The following is a 19,976-nucleotide window of genomic DNA, read 5'->3' as shown; positions in this document are numbered from 1 at the left end:
ATCACCCAACAGTAAAAACAATAAACACCACTTTTAAGTCTTTATAGGCTGCTAATAATGCAAACACACAGCAATCATTTAATATTAATAATACAGTCTGACTATACTATAGAACAGAGAAGTGTTATCAAAGAAATGAAGGATGTATTTTCCTTTTTTTATTGATCTATGTTTTATTTTTGTATTATACCTATATCTATAGGCCTAGTAGTGGTTTGCTCACATCTATGATAGAGCACTACTTCATATTACTAGCCCAGGATCAAGGCTATCATAGTCAGATGTATTTGATAGAGTCTAACTTTTGCTTCTATGTCTATGTTAAGAAAGCAAAAGTTAGACTTAATAAAATACATCTACGATAGTCTTGATCCAAAGCTAACATATGCCTATAGCCTATACATGTCTATTATCCATAGAGGCCCCACTGTTTGTTTGGCATTGATGGGGTCATATGAGGTTGGGGATTAATAATAGCTTCCTTTATCCTAATATTTAACCAAAGACTAGCAGTAATATTACTGTAGGCCTATAGCTATTTCAACTGTAGCCTATGGGACTGTCTGTCACCCACCTGTGGGACTTTAAAAGATACTCTGAGTAGCAAATTATATCAAGAAAACAACTTAACCTGGGGGGAAAAAAGATAATTTAAAAAAATCCTCCATCGCGCGAGGTGTTGCTGTAGCTTGCCATAAAATATATCTACTTAAGTTGTGTTATGTTAGGCAAGTGATACCGCACACTATAGAAAATAACTTTTAGACGAATGACATTGGGAGGGGGGGGGGGAGACGCACCGTCTACGCCACACACACGCACTCGGAAACAACACACACGCGCGTGATCTAGGTAACGCAACGCAACTTGTACAAAAAAAAAATCAACAACTAGTTAGTAGTAGTAGTAACTAAGTACGACAGAACACAACATGGGGAAACGTACGTACCTTTGGAATACAAGGATCTGGGAGAATTCAGGTCGAGGTCATCGCTGAAAAGGGAAATAAAGTCAGAGGGCATCGCAATGCCTCCGAGTGACTGGGGAAACCGGACACCCTCAGTGATATAAACCAGGCTCTTTCTAACACTGTCAGAAAACGGCCAAGAAGCGTCTTATTATTAACCGAATAACCGCTATGACAAGATACAGCACACATTCGATTAGATCTAATAATGACTGTCTGTCTGCCTGTTGTCAACGCTCCTGTTCGGTCCGTCCGTGTGTCCGACCGTCCGCGATCAGCGATGGATGTTTATGATAAGTCTGTCTGCCACTCTGCCAGGCAGCTCAGAGCCACGCCTACCTGCACTACGCAATAACGAGGCTTTTCTTTGGAATAGAAAATAAAACGCCCCATGATTACTCACACAATAAAAATAAATACAACGTTTAGATGAGTGTCTAAAGTTTATATAGGGAGTTTTAGATGGAACATATGAAATAATGAATGAATAAGAGTTTCTTAGAATGGAATCTGTAATTAAACATGATGAAATTAAATATTTATGGTGACTTACTTTTCAGGAGTAGCTCTCAAAAGTGGGGTCCAGGGAGCCTTGATCAGGGTTCCTTGATGGGGTCCTAATACTAATGGACACTTTACAGTTCTGTAATTCTGAGAGTAGCCTATACAAATGGAACCAAATGGCCCCATATGGGCCCATTTAGTTCCATTTGTACATACTCCCATGAGGGTCCTGAAATATAAAAGTTTGAGAACCACTGTTTCGTGGCATTATGATCCTATTCTGACTTATTGATTTGTAATGTTTTCTGAGATTAGTCTACATTACAATGAAACAATTCACGAGAACCGGAATAGTTAAATCAGAGATGTCAGCATGTTGTTGTTGTTTTTCGCTGCAGAAAAAAACCCTAAGGGGCATTGTCATATGCTAGCTGGGGCTGCTGGGCGATACAGACTCAATCAAATATCACAATATTTTTCTCGTCCCATAGACCAGTGGTTCTCAATCTGTGGATCCCAACATTATTTTGAGGGGTCCCCAGATGATTAACTTAATGTGCAACATTGTTTTCTCACTTAACAGTAAACAAACCAGCATAAAGTTCAAGTGTATGGTATGTGTACATTTCTAAAGTGACAATTAAGGACTTTTTAATACGTCTAAAATGACAAATTAAACATTGGCCAAATTGTCAAATATTAGAGGCAGAAATTGTGAAAATAGCTGATCTACATGCTCACAACGCGCGTTGTGAGCATGTAGATCTGCAATTTTCATAATAGAACCGTGTTGTACAACATGTTAGTGCTTGTCAGGGTAGGGGGGTCCCCAGTTAAAATATGATTATTTTGCGGCCTGAAAAGGTTGAGAACCACTGCCATAGACTAAAGCTGGTTGCACACTGCACTGCGTGTTTTCATTGCGTTTTGGAAATCCGAAATCCTCGAAAGCATTTTTCAGGCCAAGGAGAGAGAGAGAAGAGAGACAGAGCAAAGGACCCAGTGGCGACAGTTACAAAAATCAGAAAAAAATCCGAAAATAAATACGAAACGGGCAGGAGTGTGCATAAGGTGATTGACATAAGGTGAGGTTGATTTTTTTATTCACGCGCTCCGAAATTCACTCCGATATTTGGCCCAAAAAACGCAGCAGTGTGCAAAGACCTTTACGCTATAAGGCTTTTTCCTTTTTTTTTTTCAAAACAAAAGTGAAACTTGATTTGTTTCGATTATGTCATCTACGTGTCAGGTGACCCATAAGCTAGCGAACAGCGCCATCCCAGTAAAAAATAAGAAACTTTTCAAACTTGGTTTTGGCAGCCTGGACCATTGGGAATAACTTGTGCAATTCGTTCAGCGGCATTCAATTAGTTAATTACTATATTACCATATTTTCCGGACTATAAGGCGCACCGGACTATAAGGCGCACTGTCAATGAATGGTCTATTTTCTAACCGTTTTCATATATAAGGCGCACCGGACTATAAGGCGCACATAATAGACGCTACCATTGCGTTATGCATCCAACAGATGGAGCTGTGCTAAAGGGAATGTCAATGTCAATGAATGATCCATATATAAGGCGCACTGGACTATAAGGTGCACTGTAGTTTTTTGAGAAAATTAAAGGCTTTTAAGTGCGCCTTATAGTCCGGAAAATACGGGGTACCTGCGGTCGCAACTATAACAAGTAGAACAGCCAGATGGTTAAAAGAATTACATCACTTCACTTTATGCTACTCTACTTTAAAACGGGGGAAAGGCAGCACTTATGCCATATTATGATACCCCAAATCCCAGACAGCATGTGATCTACTTTATAACATTACATATCATGATATTATGATAAACCAAATCCCAGGCAATTTTTGTCTCACATCACAAAATTAAAGGGATAGATAGAAACATTTAATCAAAAAATAATCAGGACAATAAAATAAACAGCTTAACGAAATGTTAGTATATGGATACATCAATTTAATTGTTTCACAAAATATATAGTAAGCTATCTATAGTGTGACATACACATAGTACATATTATGATCATCTTACGATTGTATTGTCTTATTAAGTTTCAGTATTTCATAAACTATTTACTGTGAAATATAATTATATATCTAGACTTACAGTACATACTGTAGGTAAATATATTCACAAAACAATCTCAAGGTATTACTACATGAACTGAATAATGACATGCAATGAGTCAAGCAACTGATAGGTCTTACAGTGTTTTGTTCATGTAATATGTACAGGGTAATATTAAGAGGAAACAGTTGAGAGTTTATTTGTACCAGAGGAAACAACCGTGTTACTGTTCGGAAGTTTTACGCCTTCACTCTTACATTTGATTCCAAACAAACTGCAACATTTCATCAGCATCAGGTCCACAATCTCCTCCTCTTCTGATGGCTGTGGAACAGTAAAGAGACAAATATACAACTAAAGGGTTTGCTACAACCTAAACAAATATTTTGCTACATAGCACTAAAAGTGTTTATTTGGCTCATACTCATAGGATCTTTGGATGGCTGCTATATATATACAGTAACACACAGTAAGTAGTCTTAAATATGTTATATAACAACTTTGTGAAATGGTGCTATGTAGAACTAAGGGGTGCCTATTCTAAGCTGTAGAACCAGACAGGGTTCTTTGAATAACAGCTATGTTACTTAGCGTATATAGCACTTCGAGAGAACCAATGAAAAACCACAAAGAAGCACAATGTTTTTGTGTATGTTCTGAGACTGAAAATAACAAATCCAGAGGCTATATTTTTGGTGCAAGATACCAGTGCATAACTATGTATAAATCAGGCTTAACCATATTCTCCTAACCCACTTCTTCGTTCTTTTTCACATTATGTTTGTGGGCTTGTAAAGGTATGACAATAGATATTGAAAGCAACTCCTCAGGCTTTTCTGAGTAAGCATGCATTAAATACCTTGTGATGTATCTGCTCTTGAGTGAATGCCACAAGGATGACAGAGATAAACAAGTTCAGCACCACAAAGGTCATGAACACGATGCAGGAGCCAATAAGGAATGCACCAAGGACAGGATTGTAATTCAGAACCTGAGGGATTTGAATGGGGAAACCGTCAGTAATTTTGATCTGCCATAATCCCAGACTAAGAACTCAGACATGAACAACTCGAATACGTTAGAAAGGAACTGACTCTCACTGACCTCTTCATAATTAAAAATACCCAGCTGCAGGCTGACCATTGTCTGGGCAGCATCCATCAGTGTCCGATACGAGTACAGCTTCCAGCCGAACATCAGATTGGACTGCAAAGAATGAGTTAAAGGATAACAAAGTTCCTCTGTTAATATATATATTTTTTTAATTTAGTAAAGTGTGACACAAAAATGTACAGTTCAGTGTTCACTGTTGTAGGACGAAGGGAAACCTCTCACAGCAATGGAGTAAGCAAGGAACATGATGGTCATGACCAGCAGGAAGCCTGATATGTCAGTCCATGCCCGTTGCAGGGTGGCAATGATCATGTTGAGTTTTGGGTTGAGCCTCATCAGGTGCCATAGTTTCACTGTAGCCAGCAACACCAAGAAGGCAATCAAATAGCCCAGCACTGCATCAGCCGTGGCCGTCTCATGGAAACTAGCATATCTGAACATAGAACACAATGCTGAGGAAAATAGACCCTTGTCTAACACCTTAATTTTAATGTAATGTGATGCTATGTTAAGTCTACACTACAGCTTGTACCAGTAGATCTGCTAATATTTGCGAAGGTTCTACATAGAATACAGATGCTAAGTAATGAACCAGCTATTCATATTTGTTAAGACATGTACAGAATGTGATTGCAAAATGTGGCAAAGAAAGTCACGTCCATACCACCTTTTCTTTTTTTACCAATTTAAAACTGAATGGAAAGAGCTGAGGACTTGGCAGTGGTGCAGTGTTGAGCTTATAATATAGACCAGCAGGAGTTATAAATAGCTGTGAGGTGCTGTTGGCTTTTAGCCTACATTTATGCTGTTGCTTTGTAAACAATGTCAATGGAAACATCTTTAACTTCAAGTGTGGTATTAATGAATACTGTCCTATTGTATTGGTACAACTGTAAGCTGTAATTTGGATACATTGTGACACCGGATTTAAGGGGCATGCTGTGATGCTACAGGCAACAAACCTGATGCCAATCATTCTTTTGATTTGCCCTTTCATTTAATAAGATGGCAAAAAAAGTAAAGAAATGGTAAAGAAAAGTGTTCATTGTGTAAGTAGTAGTAGTAGTAATGAAGCTGGTGACTCACTGGTCTTTGTTGTTCTGGTAGTAAGTCATGTCTCTCTGCCCCAGAAGGGTCCTCTTGATGAAGACAGACAGAGCACTCCAACTGAGAAGAATGATCGCCAGCTCTAGAAGGTTCCATTTACTCTTGAAATAAGCCCACCTCTGTTGTTTCATCAGCTTTCCCTGTCAGGTGAGGATGAGATTATAGTGGTATGGAAATTATTACCGATCAATCAATTCCTATCAATTGTAGATAGTGATATTGAATTATTACTTTTGCTCTTTTAACAATTTGAAAGAATATTACAGCAATATCACTAAACGTGTATGAGACCAAGCAATCAAGCCCATGTCTGAGCTTAGTATAAGCATCCACAATAACATAGCAATCTGAAGAAATACCTGAACAAACATGTAATATAATATGAAGAGGAAATAGATGGCTTCAGAGGCCATGACAAAGATGTGCAGGCCACCAGGGGATTGGTAAAGACGCACACTTTGCAGCTCACTGCGGAACTGGAATGCTCCTGAAAAAAAAGTGAGTGAATGGACCTTGAGTCAGACCTCTTGAGTCAGAACTCTTAACCACTTAAACCCTACATGGTTGACCAGGTTCCCCCAGGTCCCACTCCTTTTTTCCTTTGACACCAAATCTCTTGAAAAAAATGTGAAAATAGCAGGTCAACAAGCTCACAGTGTATGTAACGTATTGTGAGTTTGTGGGTTCGCTATTTTCTTTGCCTATTTTCACAGAATGTTCACCTATTATGACCTGCCCAGAATAGGGACACTAGGGTTCATAATGGTTAAACTGTTACAGTAGTTGACTAACCTGTGCCTATGGTCTCTAACATGAGCGTAACAATGCAGAAGAGGTTGACATTGGCATTGTACACAGTGAACTCCACAAAGACGGCTTGGGTGTACACATCAAGCCAGGTGTTGTCAAATAGGTAGTGGAGAGTTCTGCAGAAACACAATATCGGCAATTTTCAAATTAAGACACATCTATTGATGTAATGACAAAACGAACAAGCCCCAGGAAATCCAGTATGTGGGGACAGGGTGACAGGGATATGGGCATATTTTGAGGTTGATAGTTACTTATTGCCACTACAATTAAATGAGAGATTTATATGTATATTTCTGTATACAATATGCGGTGTCTATCTAAATATATTTAGTAATAATATCACTGGGATTTAGACTGATTTGGGATGGTGTTGACTTTCTATAGTTTCCATGCATGCTGGCACTTACCTACTAGAATTATGTGAATCTGGGCCCAATTCAACAACAAATCCCCCTCCCCTGTATAACACCACACTGCCCCAGATGGGTTGGGCTCTAAGTCGAGCCTGGGACTGGTACTTCCAAGAGCTGCGGAGGCCCTGTGAGGTATTGTGATCTGCTGATTGGCTCCAGCCTGGACCGTAGGAGCCCATATCCTCCACCTCCCATGAGTATGGTGCATGACAGTCAGGAACAGACTTCTGCATGGAGTGGGCGATGTGGCAAGAGCTCTTCTGCACCCTCACTTGGCGAAGACGGGCATTACCAACTAGCTTAGAGTTCCCATCTGTGATGAATCCTGTTTTAGGTGGTAAGGCGATAAAACAAAAGAATGCATTGATAGATGACATAAGCAGGAGTAATTAACAGTATCAATTACATCCAATTGATCAGGTAGAGGTGGCTTATAATCCCGTTTATTGTATGTAAACAGTATGTTCATGGTTTTATAAGTTATATGTTTTACACGTTTCATAGAAAGTGTGTGTGTGTGTGTGTGTGTGTGTGTGTGTGTGTGTGTGTGTGTGTCAAATACTCTCTGTTAAAGTTGGCGTGATGTAAGAAAGACATGTATACCCTCACAACATCACTTACCTGGGTACTCTCCAAAAAGGTTGGTCAGCAAAGAAGTGTTTGCCCAGTTAAACACGTCACTGATACTCATACTGTCTGAGACACCTTTGCTGAAGCTCTGCTGAATGTGCTGGGTCAGAAAGTAAGCGTTGGGGTCCCTCTGACCATACGCCACAAGGAGCAACATCCACATGAATCCCATGTAGGCTGCAGCACAAATCACACACCTCAGCGTTATATAGTGCTGCTCAAAATGTAATACATATTTTGCATGTGCTAGCTCTACAATGGCTTGACTTACTGAGAATCTCCTTAATGAGGGCAAATACTTTCTGCTCTTTAATCATGTTGTTCCTCATGCGCTCGATGTCAGTGGGTGGTGGTGGCTGATAGAAACTGCAAGTGCTATCTCTCCTGGCCACTCGCACTGAATCAGGATCATCTACAAGCATATTGTGTCCAGTTTTCTTTTGTGGGTGTGCTCGTTTGTCTTTAGAAATACTGTAACAATGTTACTAAAAGTTCAAATGAAAAGGCAGGGAACAGTACCTGGGATTCGGAGTGTATCGTCTATCTGAGGATCACCGTATTCCTCTTGATCAACTTTCTTCAGAACAAGAGCAAAAAATGCTGCAAAACCAAGAACCTGTGACACACAATGTGTAACATTTAGTAACAGACACTCACCAGCATGACAATTGACATTTCATTCATTTGATTGATTGAATATGAAAAGGAGAAAGTGGGATATGGGAAGGACTGTATATCGGTCGCTGGTTAATAGTGTCTGCTTGATCCGTTATAACAATGTCTAGCTAACCGGGGAGCCCATGGCCGGTGTAACTATGGAACCCTTATAAGTACTGTATAAGAGTAGGCTTTCTTCATGCACTAGCTCTTTTGTACTCAATTCATAGAGACATTAAATTACAGACAAATATAAACATTACTATGCAAAAAAAATCATATTGTAGTGTGATGTTTCTCACCTTCAGGGGTTGGGTAACAAAGAGACTCTCAAAGAAAGAGACCACCATGGAGATGAGCCAGCTGATGGAGCGGTCTTTCCCATAGGTCAGCCCATACATCATAGTGAAGTATCCTGAAACGCAACTTGTTGCCACCACCAGGATCCATCCAACAAACACAAACCACCAGGGGAGACCACCGGGACAGCACCTCTTTCTGCTACCGTCGCCGTTGATGCTTTCTTCTGGGCTGCCGCTGTGGTCCAGCCGGTCCCTTCCCAGGCTGGAGGAATGGAGGTGATGCTCCACAAGACCCTTCATGCCCTGGACTTGTTGCACAGCCCGGTTGTAGCTATCAGAGTTTGGAAAGCGAGAAGGTCCCAGCAGACCTAACTCCTTCTCAACATGACGTAGCTGTCTGTACAGATACTGCCTGTTATTGTTCCTCTTCTGGGAACCATCCACAGTCTTCTCTGGGCTGCCACACACACTGCTCTCTGATGATCCAAATGATGTCAATATCATTCCGGGCGACATAATTGCATGTAACCATTAATAAATCAAAACTGATTTAATTTTGGAACCACTGGATATGGTTGTATGGAACAGCTTACCTTGTAGATTTACTGCACCTAACGTGAGGATGATGGAGCTCGTTTCCCGTTTGGAGGCATCAGTGTAGAACTGTCCACCTGCTCGGTTCTGGTGCCTGATAATGTCCTCCACCAGGGAAAGCAGAGTGTTGATATCAGCCTGTTGACCAGGCCTCAACTCCAGATGAGGCATAGGGTTTTTCATGGCCTTTGAGAGTGACTGGGCAATTCTCTTTATGTCCTAATATATAGATACACCGCCACACAAAGAGGACCTTCAGATACACAGAACAGATCCGCAATTTTTTTATTTTCATTGAAAGCTTGTGTCACATTTCACCTTGATCACAGTGTCGGGTGTGATGTCCTTCAGTTCCTTGCGTGGAGAAGAATTCTGTGAGGGAGACACTCGGCCTGTCTTCCCCTGCTTGGAACCATCTGGTTTAGCAGATTTCTCTCGAGGCCGAGTGTTTCTGAAGATACTCACAATAAGGAGATTGATTGGAAACATGATGATTGAACTTTGAACTCCAATAACAACTTGTTGCCACGTGAACTCAATGTGACCTATAAAGTTGACAAAAAAAAAGAAAAAAAAAAGAAGAAGAGTTAATTTATGTAGTATTAAAAGGCAATATATCGGCTAGTGGTATTACGGCCATTCATGAAGGACTTTAGTAATGACAGCTCCCTCACCCATTAGAAGGACAATATTCGTCACCAGACTGTAAGATAATCTGAACAGTGTAAATACTTTCTTGATAGTAAAGTAGTTCCATACCCAGGTCCATGGTCTGCTCAGAGGGGTCAGTGGGGATGCCCCAGAACATGATGCTGGTCAGCATGGTGCACAGCAGCAGAGAGAAACAGCATGACACTCGCTGCACACGGGTGAAGGTGCTGCTGGGAGGTCGGCTGATCACAGAGAACCAGATGTGGCCATCACGGAAGTCCTTTGCTGTCTTCATGAAGAACAGGTTGCTAGAATATGCATTGTGAGCACAAGAAGAAGATGGATTGAATGAACACAACAGAGTATAACAGAGCTGGAGATGGCTTTCGTTTACTTTTGAGGCGCATGAACACACATACCTGAATCTCTTCAAGTCTGTTTCTGAGGCAACAGGGAAAACCTTGTCAAGAGAGCACTCTCCCATATCTATGGCCAGCCAGGTATTACAAAGAAAGTGCCATTTCTGTCCCGTCTCCAGGTCCTGCACCATCACTTTGTTGATATACCTGCATACAAACGTGAACAGTTATCTCCGGTTCCTTTAATCATGATGTAAAATCTGTAAAATGTTACCTCAGGGAAATATGATTCTGTCATAGGAGTCTGCGCGCTTCTCGCCATACCAGGCAGGGTGTAGTCCTGAGTTATCGTGCCACAGCCTGATGCTAAGCACCTCTCCCAGGGAAAAGGGCGTCGTCAACAGGAACAGGTCCACTCCTCCTCTCTCAAACACAGGCTTCTCAGCGTCTGCCAGGTGGTGTGGTTCACTCTCTCCCTCTGTACCTAGCAGAGTTACTGTCACCTGAAACAAGGCAGTATACGTGATTGTAAGCCAAGATGTTCAGATGTCCAGAGGCGTATTTAGATGCCAATGAGGAAAAGGTCCTACAGCTGGTCTAATCACTATATTATCTATATTAACACAGCTTGCCTTATTTGGTCGACATGCAATTTGACTTGATTTTAGAGAGGAACAACTCTGTCGCCTATGGAAATTCTTAGACAGAACATATATTTGCAGTACAATGCTCAATTGGAGCGATGGAGTGATGGGGAGTGACACACAGTTCATCGGGATTGGGACTCAAACTTGCGACCTGCTGTCAGGCTGGCATTGCAGCCTAGGGTGCCCTGACAGCCAGGCCGGCAGCCCAGGCCAATATTATTAACATAAATGTGTTTGATCACTGGTTTCATATCAATTTCAGGAAAAGTCATCACAGGAATGTCTGGCCGCCTGGAATCTGCCTCCCTTAAGAATTTAGTTAAGCAGGTGAACACTAGAGAACCATAGGGAACCCCCCCCCCTTCATTTGAGAATGCAAACCACTGACCTGAGAGGAAGTGGATGCACCACGACGATGCCCAGTGCTGATAGTCAACATGTAGCGATACTCAGCCAAAGGGTCATTGTCCTCTAGAACCGTTATCTTCACCTATATGTAGACCCAAAGATATAATAATTATTCAAAGTCATTGCAGTGATTTATGTGCCACTATACATCAAACCTAAAATGACTTACTTAAGATCAACAATTAAAACACACCAAGTATCATGTGGTTGGAAACTCGTTGTTGAAACAGACCTTAGATGAGTCCTGGATGTCTTTCCTGCGTGCCCACACAACCACCATCAGATAAGCAAGAAAGATGGCTCCCACAAAACATACCACCACAGGGTTGTTAGTGAAAGTGGCAAAGAGTTCTGCGGTGCGTGACACATCCACCATGTTAGGCATCACAAAGAAGGAGCTTCCAAAGAACGTTAGGTGATTACAGAGGCATTGTGTGACCAATGGCGTGGTGAGGGGACCGACCTATATGGAAATAGCTGCTGTTGAGTTGCAATCAGATTGCCGCGGATACAATTATGTGACACTTGTGGTATATTGTCGCTGTCAGGCAGAAACCTTGCATCTCCATAATTCGTCTTTTTATGTTTTGTCATAAATGAAAGCCATATTTTATACTTTATTAATTATGACAGTGTCACGCAGGCCTGGAATTTTGTCATTTAACATTTTCTGAGGGCACAAAGGCCAAATGCCAGGGCAGGAAGGCCATCAAATAAAACAAGATTTTAGTCCATTGAAAGAATTTGTAGAATTTAAGGGTTAGGGATGATAACCTAATGTGCAGTGAAATAGATAAATGATGGTATTTACAATTGATCCATGCTCAGCCCTACACCAAAGTTACTGGATCGGTTTAAAGCTATACTGTGTAAGTTGCTCAACTAGTGGTCAGTAGCGTCCGCGTCTTTCGGCCGTTTTTCGCCACGGACCGGGCCTCACACCCCCGCGTCACCCCCGCGTCTGCCTCCATCTCGCCGAGATCTATCTTTGGAGGGGTCCCTGGTTCCTGTGCGTTCAGGCATTCCGGAGAAACGGAGTGTTTCACCCGAGTATAGATAGAGACACACGGGCGCCTACAAATATGGCCGCCCTATTGTGATAGCTAGCGACCCCACTTCAAGATGCGCTGTGATTGGCCGGCAGTGTATAACCCTCGCTGTGATTGGCCGGTAGTGTATGATGACGTCATTTTGCCGGGAAATCCCGCCCCTGTCACTGCTAGAAGAAAATATATAAAGAGAAGGCTTCAGAAGCTGAAAATAACGGAGTGGGTGTTCTAAAACTTTAGCGATTTAAGAGTTAGGACAATTTTAAGATTTGTTTTATAAAAAAAGTTACATGGTATAACTTTAAAGATGGAGACTCAGGGGAGTTAAGATTTCAGAATCTCAACAAAAGACACTGGTGTCTACATGACAAGAAAGAGACACTGGTGTCTACTGTCTACATATTGACAAGAAAGAGACAGAGGAGAAAGTGGTACAGTCAGCTGGGGCATTAAGGCCACTGTGGCCTCAGGTCATGCCATTGAGGCCAAACTGAGGGGCAACGACGGCCATGGCCTTCATGGCCTCCATGAAATTCCTGCCCTGGTGTCACGTAAAAGTAGCAAACATTTACAAGCTCACATTGTGTCGCATCACAACACTACTTTTTTCACTGCTTTTTATGTTTTTAAAACATTTCACATCGCCTACAGTATTAAGAATACTCCTGGCTAAATCATTATACTGGACCCATTGGAACAAAAGCTTTTTGTCCAAAGTTCCTGAAAAGTAATGGTTTTGGACATAAAAGGTTTCCACCCAACAGTGAAGAAAAGGTTACACTCACCCTGCAGCCATCTTCACTCCAAGAAGCTTTGGTTTCATTCCAATACTTGCACTGGGCCGCAACTGTACTTATAGATACAGTGGCATTGATGGATTTGACTCCTGCCTCCACAATGGGCCTCACAACAAGATAGTGGATCCCAACATCTCCTGTTCGATCCTTGGGACCCAACACCCATGTGTGCTTCTCCTCTGCATGCATGAAAATGACAAATTATACTGCATTTACGCACACACACACACACACACACACACACACACACACACACACACACACACACACACACACACACACACACACACACACACACACACACACACACACACACACACACACACACACACACACGCACACACGCGCACACACACACACACACCTGTGGAGACCTGTGCTCCGCAGAGCACTTGTTCTAGTTTTCTCTCTTTTGCTTCAAATCATTGAGTTGATCTATCCATACCTTCTGTGGAGTTTTGGAGAGGCATTTGAGTTTTTGCGACATATTTCTCATCAGTGGGATAATCCTCGTATCCTAAATACAGCATGAAAAGTATATTTTCGGAGGGCTCTACTTTCAGCACCAGTGTCACGTCAGGTGAGGGAACATCAATCATTAATGTGCTGAAATTGCCCAGGTCCAGGACTGTACTGTTCTCCTGCCCCCCATCAGGTCTTGGTAGGAAAATCTAGGAACCGCAGAAAATACATTATTGTGCATAAAATAACAATTATTAACTAGAAAGAACTTCAAATTGCAAGTGGTTGTCGTGACGCGAATTTCGCAAATGAATTTCGTCATTTGAATTTTCCCCATTCAAGTCAATGGGGAAAATTAATTCACTAATACATTAATGGGCATATATGGAGATCTCTGTGTCAGTCCATGTCCCTTTTATGCCCATTCATGGAGATCCCTGATATCATCAATATTAAGCCCATATCTTGGAAAGCCCATATATGTACATATTGTGTCAGTCTCTTGTGTTATATGATGTCAGACATCTATGATGTCAGCCATCTCCATATTTGGGAAAAGTTAACATTTGAATTAAAGTCAATGGAGAAAATTAATTCACGAATACATTTAAATAAATTCAACTATATAATGTATCTCTTAGCAAAATGCACGCATGCATGTCCCGATGAAGCCGGTTGATTTGACATATGGCCCAAATGCGTGCATGCCGAAAAATGTAAAAAAAAAGAAAAAGAAAAGAAAAAAGAAACGTTTACTTAGGAGACGATGGAAGATGGAATAAAGTCGGACAGGTACGTCTGGTTGACCTACAGGGGCAACCACACTAATAATCAAAACATTTTTTATGTATTTATAGTACCCCGGGTCCGCATCATTGTGCCGACGGGCCGGTATTCCGACACTAAAACTAACCCTAACTCTACCCCTAACCCTAAACTTAACCTCAGTAACCGTACCTCAGTAACTAACCTGCCGACGCTAGTCGGAACAGCGGCCCGTCGGGATAGTGAGCGGACCCCTAGTACCCCAAGCAACTAAAAGTCCAGTCTACTGATTTGCATATTTACTGTATATCTTTTATATTGACTGTTTGATCAATAATTAAGAAAGAGTGTCCTACCTGTATGTCATTCTTCAGGTTTCTCACAGGAATGACTGTGCCGTTTGCTCGAGTGAGAGAGACAGACCCCACAGTGCCAGTGATGTTCCCCTTACTCCAAGAATAGGGGTCCCTCTTAAAACTCATCATCTGTAAGATGTTACAAGACAGAAACTAGTTAGCTGAAGAAAAAGTGCAGTTATTAGGAATTTCTCTTTCCATGAATATAGAACAACATACAATACATAATCTAAGTACTACCTAAAACTCTGCTGCCTAAAGTTTTGACAGAATTCTGTCTATTTACACATACTAGACCTTACCCGTTCGAATATATGTGCTGCAAAATATGTGCAGAGTGTGGGTTATGGGGAAAGTAACTGTAACTGCATGGTGCGTGCGTGAGAATATGTGGGAGCATCATAATGTAAGGAGCAGCCCATGGAGGAGTGTATATTTTTGATGGATACAAATAATTTAACAGCAAAATTAGGTGAATAGAAGTATGAGGATGTATTTGCTCCACATAATCTTTCTATACCCGTTGGAAGATGAGACACACATCACCCGTTGCAACCCATGCAGAGAGAGAGAGAGAGAGAGAGAGAGAGAGAGAGAGAGAGAGAGAGAGAGAGAGAGAGAGAGAGAGAGAGAGAGAGAGAGAGAGAGAGACAGACATTCCTAACTGTGAGAGAGGTGTGTGTGGGCCCGGGGCTACAGATCCCATGGCCTGGAGGAACGGACCGTAACCCTGACAACAGGCTGTAAAGCTGTAGAGTGAAGAAACGCTAATAAATAGCTAGAATTTGGGGAAAATGAAATTCGGGCTCCGTCACCGTGTGTATAATGCTAATGGCCAATGCCATGTTAAATTTGAGATCAGTCGCTGAAGCGAGTGAATAGATAATGCATTTTGTGACTGACCTCCTACTGACTGACCTCTGACTGACCTCTCTCTCTAATTATAGTATGGATGACATATCTGGAGTGCTCCATATTTTTCCCCGCCTTTTCCTTGATTGATAGGACAGTAGTTTGACAGGAAATGGGGTGAGAGAGATGGGGAGTGACATACAGCAAAGGCTGTTGGTATCGGGACTTGAACCCGTGACGGACTGTCAGGCTACATTGAGCCTAGGTGCATGGACCGCTACACCAGCCGTCCGGGCCCATGAACCCATATGCATAAACAAAATTTACAACTGTAACAATGAAACCTTTGTCTTTGAAATGTCACGTGAACTTTTTCAAGCTGAAGCCCTGTATGAAGTGTCTTTAAAATCGAAGTCCAAAAGGCGGCGGTAGAGTGATAACAATCTTTTTATTTTATTTATAGCAACAATGACCTTTGACCTTGAATGCAAAATGCTGAAATGAAAACACATTCACAAATGCTGAATGTACTTTCATTCAAATTAGCCACCAGTTGAAGGCAGTAGGCCGATGGCAAACATGTTCATGGGTGATCGAATGAATGGAACACCGTAATACGACCCGTTGCTGACAGGCATGTCCGAAGATTTCACTGATCACTGATGTCAGCTGAATCTGGGCTACATTTACTTCATAAAGAAGTCTCACCATGATGTGCTTGGAAGATTGGGGCTGTGGTGGAACTTAAGACATCACTGGCATCACTGGTAGTGAGATACCCCATCCAGATGACTTTATAATCTCTAATATAACATTCCCATATGAATAAAACACATAAACCCACCGTTGTGTGTACACTTACTCTCAGATCCACTGGCTCGCCTGGAGCTAGGACATCAGAGGGTAGTGGTGGAAAAGAGAACTTGGTGGAGTTGTGCGTCTGTGTGGCTATATTCTGATTGTGGATCATTTCAGGAGACACTCTGATAAGATAAGACCATAATATATAGTCAGCAATGGATATTTCTTAACCACTAAAACACTACATACTGTACTAGTTCCCCCAGGGGTCAATAACAGTCTCCCTCCATCTTTCCTTCAACACCACATCTCAAATAGCAGACCTACAAGCTCACAACAAGTTGCGTTAGTTTTTAGATCTGGTAATTTAACTTAATGTTCATTCCAAAATAGGGGCAGTAGGGCTCATTGTATGGTTAAATACAGCATAACCCCTGATTCAGTTCCAAACGGGAGAACATCTCTTACCTGTTGACATACATACTGATCTGACCCATGCTGATAATGGTGGGGCCTCCATCAAGCTTTCTACCAGTTAACAATGCACTCTGCACATTGTCCATTCCAGTAAGAAGAGAACCAGAGACCTCTTCCTGGAGTGAAAAAAGGACATGCATACTGATCTGTAACAGTGTTTGAGGACATTGAGGAAGAAACAGAACAAGAGAGAACAGAGTCATGCAGGGGTGTCGCACCAAATTCTGGGCCCTGGGTACAAGGATTCACTCACATTTTGTGTTTAACTATTGAAAAATAGCTGATATACAATCTCACCGCGCTGCACGGCGCTGCACGGCACTGCACCGCGCTGCAAGCTTGTAGATCTGCGATTTTTGTCTGTCTGAATATTTCAAATCCTTCTATGTCAGTGGTGCTCAAAGTAAAACTTTGTCAAGGACCCCCAAAATGATATGTATTTGGCCACAGACCCCCATCTCAAAATAGCTTAGTTCCAGGGACCTCCCAGAAGCAAAATTAAACTGTTCGCTTAACAAATACATATATTCAAAGATTTGCACACATTCTTTTGCACACATCACTCGGTGCTGCGCTGTCAGCTTGTATATCTGCTATTTTTCAATAGCTCAACTATAAAATAATTAAGGCCCCTCCACCTTGGACCCTAGTAACTCAGTCCCACTTCCCCCCCCCCCTTGTGACGCCCCTGAGGACATGCATACTGATCTGTAACAGTGTTTGAGGACATAGAAGAAGAAACGGAACAATAGAACAGAGTCATGTTCTTACATTCGATGAAGCATCCAAGATATTACTAGCTGCCTGAACAATTGGTGTAGCAGCTTCTATAACCTGTCCTTCATCCCCTCCATCTGGACTGATGGAATGGAGATTGGAGCTGAGTTCTTTCAACAGTGAGCTGGTTTCTAACTGCAGAGGATTTGCAACAACAGACAAAAGAGTATGGTGATTGATTCTTCCTCTGCACTTCAAAATTGTCTGAGGATTTATTGGAGATATTAAAAAAGCATGATTAGTTTTGGTTTATTTTTCCACTTTTAATACTGCACTATAATTGTATTACTGTATTAAATAAAAGTATTCCTTACTCTTATTTATATCATCAGATGTGTGCAATGTGCATAGAGCAGATTGCAATTAATTATCCTAACCATAACCCTATATAAGACAGATTTTTCTTTTTCATATTTATGACATTCTTCTTTTTACCTCAAAATCATTTTTATTTCAACATTTTTTCTCATTATGCTAGCCTGTACATCTGTTGTCATGTGGTCAATTTAACATTGTGTGTACAAATGGAATGGAACCAAATGGACCCGATATTGTTCCATTTGTATATACTCTTTAATTAGCACTAATGATTTTGCTGTGTATTGCATACTTGAGCAGAGGGACTGAGCTCATCTGATCGATTGGTGAGTCCTGCCACAGCTCTGGCCGTCACCTGGACCTCCTGGGTGGAATTACCAGGAGAATCCTTCAGAACTCGTCTCATTTTAGTCAGCATCTGCTCTCGTAGCTGCAAGGGCGGAATCAGTCATTATTAAAGGGCAAGAACACTTTGGTATAGAGGTTTGGGTTGTGTAGTTAGTTACCTTGCCATGATGTAACACCAGGGGTTTTGTGATTTTCTATATTGCCTGAATCAGCTTTTGTTTCTGTTTGGTTACGTGCTAAAAGGGTGACCTTTGCTGTTTCACTGTAAAATATAAGTCAATGAGCATGTTTTAAATGTTCAATTTCTAATCAATGGAGCAACTATTTTTGATTTCTTGCCCACCTTTGGAGTTACATCATGGCAAGGTAACTACAAAACCCAAACCTCTACCAAAGTGTTCTTGCTCTAAGCAATGGGGCTTTTAATACACTGGGGAAACAAAACAAAACACCAACATAGTAGCATTTCATGTTGTATACTTTCAGACCCGCAGCATGCTGACCTTTGTCCTTGCTTCCTTCTGATCTGCACTGAATTCCAAGTTCAGCATATCGGACACAGAGCTGAATATCTGTCCTAGTGCCCCTCCAGACAGAAGACCCTGTTGCTCCAACTGAGCAACAGAATCATCTACTGCAGATTGCAGAGCTCCCACGGAGGAACCAGAGGTGCTTTCCCGTACCTTAAAAAAAGACAAATAACCAGCTCAACTCATTGACTATATAAGCCTATTACCACATCAAGTGAACATGCTGTTTTCCTGATGTTGCTGTAAAACATGATATATGGTTAATGACAGATGACAGACCTGAGCGATGATAGTTGTGTTTGTCTCCATTTTTCCATTTTTCACAGTCACTACCACATATATACTGTAGTTGTCATTCTTATCTCCAAGCGGAAGGAAGACAGACTTTACTTCATTCATTTTACTGCAGCGCAGATATTTGCCTGAAAAGTTAAGCAGTTATAGTTGAAAAATGTGGGAAATGTTCACTTGCCTGCGGCTCATTAGGTAGAGCAGCTGCCTTGGAATCCAAATGTTCCAGGTTCAATTCCCGGCTCCTCCTGGCTATGTGTCGAAGTGTCCTTGAGCAAGACACTGAACCCCTAACTGATCCCGATGAGCAGGCTGGTGCTTTGCATGGTTTCCTCCATTGGCTGTGCAGAGTATTCACTTTCTGTTCCTCTCATTTAGATTCAGCCCAATGGCAACAATTCAATCCTTTTAGCCTAAATGTCTGACTGTATTGTGATGTTTACATTTCTGACTAAATAAAGTAATAATCAATCAATCAATCAATCAATCAATCAATCAATCATGTGGATCCCAAGATCCACATGATTCAAATTGTTAAATTAATTCATTGATGTGAAAGCAACCTTTAAAATCAAATCTTCTAATCTAACCTAACACACATTTCTTTACATACATTTCTTCCTTCTATACTCACTGATCCACAGCCATTTTCTCTGTTTCTGGCAAGAAACTGTTTTAATTAATAACTAAAGAGACAAAGATGAAAAAAATAATTATGTCTTCATGTAGGCTAGTCACCATGCTCTTTTTTAACTGACACATCTGTATGGATGTACAATGGCAACTAGAGCTGTTTAACCCTTAAGTTCTGTTCAGATTCACTACACCTTCGTTCTGTTCAGGTCATTTTGACCCGGGGGATATTTGGTTTAAAAAAAACAACACTAATATAAATTTTT

At 41.4% G+C, this 19,976-nt stretch overlaps 2 protein-coding genes across 2 annotated transcripts in view; both read right to left on the bottom strand.

Annotated features, from left to right (window-relative positions):
• The window catches only part of nfat5b (nuclear factor of activated T cells 5b), a 40,308-nt gene extending 39,085 nt beyond the window's left edge, over positions 1-1,223 (bottom strand). The window contains exon 1 of the mRNA XM_080729315.1: positions 950-1,223. Within this exon, the coding sequence (XP_080585441.1) occupies positions 950-1,022 (73 nt within the window). The 5' untranslated portion in view covers positions 1,023-1,223. The remainder of the gene's footprint in view (positions 1-949) is intronic.
• A 2,511-nt stretch (positions 1,224-3,734) lies between these two features.
• Positions 3,735-19,976, bottom strand: part of pkd1l2a (polycystic kidney disease 1 like 2a) — a gene marked incomplete at both ends in the record, with an annotated part of 28,564 nt that continues 12,322 nt past the window's right edge. Inside the window, 28 exons of the mRNA XM_080730198.1 lie at positions 3,735-3,884; positions 4,420-4,551; positions 4,665-4,766; positions 4,896-5,106; positions 5,760-5,920; positions 6,140-6,267; positions 6,573-6,706; positions 7,001-7,331; positions 7,628-7,813; positions 7,908-8,048; positions 8,156-8,252; positions 8,596-9,071; positions 9,189-9,408; positions 9,508-9,734; positions 9,949-10,148; positions 10,260-10,406; positions 10,524-10,702; positions 11,235-11,336; positions 11,487-11,717; positions 13,089-13,279; positions 13,546-13,771; positions 14,684-14,812; positions 16,398-16,518; positions 16,805-16,929; positions 17,585-17,725; positions 18,201-18,338; positions 18,760-18,939; positions 19,066-19,208. Of these exons, the coding sequence (XP_080586324.1) occupies positions 3,735-3,884; positions 4,420-4,551; positions 4,665-4,766; positions 4,896-5,106; positions 5,760-5,920; positions 6,140-6,267; positions 6,573-6,706; positions 7,001-7,331; positions 7,628-7,813; positions 7,908-8,048; positions 8,156-8,252; positions 8,596-9,071; positions 9,189-9,408; positions 9,508-9,734; positions 9,949-10,148; positions 10,260-10,406; positions 10,524-10,702; positions 11,235-11,336; positions 11,487-11,717; positions 13,089-13,279; positions 13,546-13,771; positions 14,684-14,812; positions 16,398-16,518; positions 16,805-16,929; positions 17,585-17,725; positions 18,201-18,338; positions 18,760-18,939; positions 19,066-19,208 (4,949 nt within the window). The remainder of the gene's footprint in view (positions 3,885-4,419; positions 4,552-4,664; positions 4,767-4,895; positions 5,107-5,759; positions 5,921-6,139; positions 6,268-6,572; positions 6,707-7,000; positions 7,332-7,627; positions 7,814-7,907; positions 8,049-8,155; positions 8,253-8,595; positions 9,072-9,188; positions 9,409-9,507; positions 9,735-9,948; positions 10,149-10,259; positions 10,407-10,523; positions 10,703-11,234; positions 11,337-11,486; positions 11,718-13,088; positions 13,280-13,545; positions 13,772-14,683; positions 14,813-16,397; positions 16,519-16,804; positions 16,930-17,584; positions 17,726-18,200; positions 18,339-18,759; positions 18,940-19,065; positions 19,209-19,976) is intronic.

This window comes from Nannobrachium achirus, assembly GCF_963921795.1.
Source record: "Nannobrachium achirus genome assembly, chromosome: 7".
In the NCBI taxonomy this organism is placed as follows: domain Eukaryota; kingdom Metazoa; phylum Chordata; class Actinopteri; order Myctophiformes; family Myctophidae; genus Nannobrachium; species Nannobrachium achirus.
This window is presented reverse-complemented; position numbering and strand designations above follow the sequence as displayed.